This window comes from Macaca thibetana, chromosome 14 (assembly GCF_024542745.1).
Source record: "Macaca thibetana thibetana isolate TM-01 chromosome 14, ASM2454274v1, whole genome shotgun sequence".
Classification (NCBI taxonomy): domain Eukaryota; kingdom Metazoa; phylum Chordata; class Mammalia; order Primates; family Cercopithecidae; genus Macaca; species Macaca thibetana.
This window is the reverse complement of record NC_065591.1, coordinates 58,676,007-58,681,783: the sequence shown is the minus strand read 5'-3', so window position 1 is coordinate 58,681,783 and position 5,777 is coordinate 58,676,007. Positions and strand designations below refer to the sequence as shown.

The window sequence follows — 5,777 nt, the reverse complement described above, 5'->3', positions numbered from 1 at the left end:
TTACTCCTTATACGAAAACTAATTCAAGATGGATTAGAGACTTAAATGTTAGACCTAAAACCATAAAAACCCTAGAAGAAAACCTAGGTAATACCATTTAGAACATAGGCATGGGCAAGGACTTCATGTCTAAAACACCAAAAGCAACGGCAACAAAAGCCAAAATTGACAAATGGGATCTAATTAAACTAAAGAGCTTCTCCACAGCAAAAGAAACTACCAACAGAGTGAACAGGCAACCTACAGAATGGGAGAAAATTTTTGCAATCTACTCATCTGACAAAGGGCTAATATCCAGAACCTACAAAGAACTCAAACAAATTTACAAGAAAAAAACAAACAACCCCATCAAAAAGTGGGCAAAGGATATGAACAAACAGTTCTCAAAAGAAGACATGCATACAGCCAACAGACACATGAAAAAATGCTCGACATCACTGGCCATCAGAGAAATGCAAACCAAAACCACAATGAGATACCATCTCACACCAGTTAGAATGGCAATCATTAAAAAGTCAGGAAACAACAGGTGCTGGAGAGGATGTGGAGAAATAGGAACACTTTTACACTGTTGGTGGGATTGTATACTAGTTCAACCATTATGGAAAACACTATGGCGATTCCTCAAGGATCTAGAACTAGAAATACCATATGACCCAGCCATCCCATTACTGGGTATATACCCAAAGTATTATAAATCATGCTGCTATAAAGACACATGCACACGTATGTTCATTGCGGCACTATTCACAATAGCAAAGACTTGGAATCAACCCAAATGTCCATCAGTGACAGACTGGATTAAATGTGGCACATATACACCATGGAATACTATGCAGCCATTAAAAAGGATGAGTTTGTGTCCTTTGTAGGGACATGGTTGCAGCTGGAAACCATCATTCTCAGCAAACTATCGCAAGAACAGAAAACCAAACACCGCATGTTCTCACTCATAGGTGGGAACTGAACAATGAGATCACTTGGACTCGGGAAGGGGAACATCACACACAGGGGCCTATTATGGGGAGGAGGGAGGGGAGAGGGATTGCATTGGGAGTTATACCTGATGTAAATGATGAGTTGATGGGTGCTGACGAGTTGATGGATGCAGCACACCAACATGGCGCAAGTATACATGTGTAACAAACCTGCATGTTATGCACATGTACCCTAGAACTTAAAGTATAATAATAATTTTTAAAAAGTGAAAAATTAAAAAAAAAAAAGAATTAAAGTAACCTACCCATTATTCCAGTACCCAGGGTCAACCACTCTCAATATTTTGGAAACTTTTTTCTTCTAGTCTTTTCTGTGCATTTTGGAAACATATATTAGCATTGGTCTCTAAGACAACAGCAAAACCACTTTTGGTAAGTACCAATGGGAGGTGATTCTCATTATTATTGATAATGATTTTAAGAATCACCATCTGTGGGATCCAAAGGAAATAGTAGTGATCATATAGACCTAGACAGCCAGAGAAGGGGAAAAAGAAAATGACAGGCCCCAACTATTCTGGGGCTGAGGTAGAAGCTTGGCTTGACCACAGGAGTTTGAGGCTGTTGTGAGCTACAATAGTACTGCTGCACTCCAGCCTGGGTGACAGGGTGACAGAGCAGACAGAGCAAGACCCTACCTCTAAAAAAAAAAAAAAAGAAAAAAGAAAAGGAAAAGAGGATATGACAGACATTACTTTGGGTCTAACAGTGATATGTTCCTAAGAACATATAAGTTATTCTCTGTGGAATTTCAGAAATTATTGCAGGAGAAGAAGTGGTTCTTTGAATAGGCTGTTTCACTAATTTTGATAATTCCAATTACATCTAGATAGATACTGTGCCCTTATATTGTCGATATTTTGCCCATATTGTGCCCCCTTTCACTGCTGCAGTTACATATATTTGAAAACATGCTGTAAGTCAATTTTTGAGACTACATTTTGAGTATGGGGCAAATTTTTCCTTTCCATATTCTATTGAGAACTGGGTCAAAACACATGATTATTTAAGTCTTTTACTGTAATTGACAAAATTACTTTCCAGAAAGAGTAATACAAATTTTCCTAACCACTTGCTTTTGCAAATGTGTCCTGTTTTTGTACCTTCATTATACAGCTAATTAATTCTATACTTGCTAATTGTATGATTTGGGGACAGTAACTTAACCTTTCTGTGCCTCAGTTTCCTTACCTACAAGACAAAATTAATAGTGTTTTAATTTACCTCATAATGCTATTGGGAAGATATAATCATATAAAACCCTAAAATTAATGCTGTTATGGGTTCAATGCTTAATGAATATACTAGCTATTTTTTGTTATGGTTTTGGTGTTAAAATCTTAGATAATTACCCAAGTGAAAATTTCTTTCATTGTTTCAATTGTACTTATTGAGCTTTAATAATATTGAATATTTTTCTTATATTTAGTAGCTATTTGCATTTCTTCTTTGTAAATAGTCTGTTCATATTTGGCCCATTATTTCTTGGACTTCACAACTTTCATAGAGTTTTATACAAACTCTTAATGTAATAAGGTCATTTAATTTGACTTCTTTTCCTATTTGGATGCCTTTTGTTTTTTTCTCTCTGCTGGTACTATGTTGAATATGATTGGTGAGAGTGGGCATATTTGTCTTGTTCCAGTTCTCAAACAGAATGGTTCCAGCTTTTGCACATTCAGTCAGATGTTAGCTGTAGGTTTGTTACAGATATACCATCTTTCACGAGTCAGATGGCTTTCATCAAAAAGTCAAGAAATAACAGATGATGGCGAGGCTGCGGAAAAAAGGAAACACTAATATGCTGTTAGTAGGAATGTAAATTAGTCCAGCCACTGTGGAGAGCAGTTTGGGGACTTCTCAAGGAACTAAGAATTAAACTCATACCAACAATCCCATTGCTGTATATACACCCAAAGGAAAATAAATCATTCCACCAAAAAGACACACACAATTATATGTTCATCACAGCACTATTCACAGTAAAAAAAGACATGGAATCAACCCAGGTGCCCATCAATGGTGGATTGGATAAAGAAAACGTGTAACATATACACAATGGAATACTATGCAGCCATGAAAAAGAAGGAAATCATGTTCTTCACAGCAACATGGATGCAGCTCGAAGCCATTATCCTAAGCGAACTAAGGAAGGAACAGAAAACCAAATACTACATGTTCTTACTTGTAAGTGGGAGCTAAACATTGGGTACACATTGACATAAAGATGGGAACAACAGGCACTGGGGACAACTAGAGTGGGGAGAGCGAGGCTGGGGGAAATGGCTGAAAAACTACTTCTTGGATACTATGCTCACTACTTGGGTTGCAGACTCATGTGTACACCAAACCTTAGCATTTGTACTCCAAATTTTGTAATAAACTTGCACACGTACCTTATTCTAAAATAAAAGTTGAAGAAAAATAAAATTATTTAAATTTTTTTCTGACATCTCCCTCCAACATTTTTCTTGGTTTGTGGCTTATCTTATGATTCTATTATCTCACAGAAGTCTTTCAATTTGTGTGGCAAATTCTGCACATATTTTTCTTCATGGTTTCTTAGAAAGTGTTTGTGTTTTTCAAGTCTGGTCCTATCCAAATATCACAAAAATTTTAACTTATTTTTTCTTTTTGTATTGCTTTAATTTTAATATTTTATTTCTTAATCCAAATAGTTTGGCCTTTAGTGTAGGATAGCTAAGGCTTTACTTTTTTTTTTTTTTTTTTTTTTTTTTTTTTTTTTTTTTTTTTTTTGAGACGGAGTCTCGCTCTGTCACCCAGGCTGGAGTGCAGTGGCCGGATCTCAGCTTACTGCAAGCTCCGCCTCCTGGGTTCACGCCATTCTCCTGCCTCAGCCTCCCGAGTAGCTGGGACTACAGGCGCCTGCCACCTCGCCCGGCTAAGTTTTTTTTTTTGTATTTTTAGTAGAGACGGGGTTTCACTGTGTTAGCCAGGATGGTCTCGATCTCCTGACCTTGTGATCCGCCCGTCTCGGCCTCCCAAAGTGCTGGGATTACAGGCTTGAGCCACCGCGCCCGGCTAAGGCTTTACTTTTAAACTCAGCAAAAGTCTGTTGCTTCTTAATAGGCCAAATTAAGTTTGATTCCTGAAAACCACTTCACACTTTTGAAGTATATGTTATAATTAAATATGTGGTATTTTAAATAGTTAGTGGTAGAGTTTTCCACATAAGGATAGTCCTAACAGTATATACAGTCATTTCCTAACAGTATATTTATAGCCAGTTAGTAAAATCCACATGAACTCTAACATCCTTACATCAGAACTAGCCAAGAGGGCTTTAACAGTATTATACTTTATTAAAAAGCGGTACTGTGGAGAGAGGATTTGGAAAATAACTAACTTGGTTTAAATTGCAACCAATTAATAACAATAAATATATGCATTTATTGTTAATCAGAACAAGCTCGATAGCAAAGAACTAGAAATACTCAACTAGGTGTCAGTTTTAACATGACCCTCTTCTACAAGATTTGATGTCATAGACCCAACAAAAATGTGTTCTTTCTTCTTGTGCCAAACAGGTAAACAGGCAAAAGTATCAATGGGAGAAGAAAACCAAACCTTTGTGTCCAAGTTTATCTTCCTGGGCCTTTCACAGGACTTGCAGACCCAGATCCTGCTATTTATCCTTTTCTTCATCATTCATCTGCTGACTGTGCTTGGAAACCTGCTCATCATCACTCTCCTCTTCCTGGATTCTCACCTTCACACTCCCATGTGTTTTTTTCTTAGAAATCTTTCCTTTGCAGATCTCTGTTTCTCTACTAGCATTGTCCCTCAAGTGTTGGTTCACTTCCTGGTAAAGAGGAAAACCATTTCTTTTTATGGGTGTATGACACAGATAATTGTCTTTCTTCTGGTTGGGTGTACAGAATGTGCACTGCTGGCCGTGATGTCCTATGACCGGTATGTGGCTGTCTGCAAGCCCTTGCGCTACTCCACCATCATGACCCAACGGGTGTGTCCCTGGCTGTCCTTCGGGTCCTGGGCCAGTGGGGCACTAGTGTCTTTAGTAGATACCAGCTTTACTTTCCATCTTCCCTACTGGGGACAGAATATAATCAATCACTACTTTTGCGAACCTCCTGCCCTCCTGAAGCTGGCTTCCGCAGACACTTACAACACAGCAATGGCCATCTTTTCAATGGGCGTGGTAATTCTCCTGGCCCCTGTCTCCCTGATTCTTGTTTCTCATTGGAATATTATCTCCACTGTTATCCAGATGCAGTCTGGGGAAGGAAGGCTGAAGGCTTTTTCCACCTGTGGCTCCCATCTTATTGTTGTTGTCCTCTTTCATGGGTCAGGAATATTCACCTACATGCGACAAAACTCCAAGACTGCAAAAGAACGGGATAAAACGGTATCTGTGTTCTATACAGTGGTGACTCCAATGTTGAACCCCATAATTTATAGCCTGAGGAACAAAGATGTCAAAGGGGCTCTCAGGAAACTAGCTGAGAGAAAGTCCTTCTCTCATAGGCAGTAACCTCTGAGTCTGACTTTTAGAGCTATGGTAACATCCTTTAAAAAGGAGCAAGATTTTAGTAGGCAATTATGAATTAGGTTATTTCAGGAAGAAGTGTGAAAATGAATATGTTCTAAAAACTGAATACTACAATCTAAACAAGAACATAGGAAAAAAAATAAAAGCATGAAAAGTTAGGTCATTTCCTGATTGTAAAAGGTGTTGGGTGCTACTGTGAGGAGTTTGGAGTTAATTCAGCTGCCATGGGCATGTTTTAAGCACAGTCA

The 5,777-nt window shown here is 38.3% G+C and overlaps 1 protein-coding gene across 1 annotated transcript; it reads left to right on the top strand.

The window, feature by feature from the left end:
- Positions 1 to 4,153: 4,153 nt before the first annotated feature.
- On the top strand, positions 4,154 to 5,554 carry LOC126935110 (olfactory receptor 2D3). Its single transcript, XM_050756315.1, has one exon. It carries the CDS (start codon positions 4,519 to 4,521, stop codon positions 5,509 to 5,511), a length of 993 nt encoding a protein of 330 aa, XP_050612272.1. The 5' UTR covers positions 4,154 to 4,518; the 3' UTR covers positions 5,512 to 5,554.
- The last annotated feature ends 223 nt before the right edge of the window (positions 5,555 to 5,777 follow it).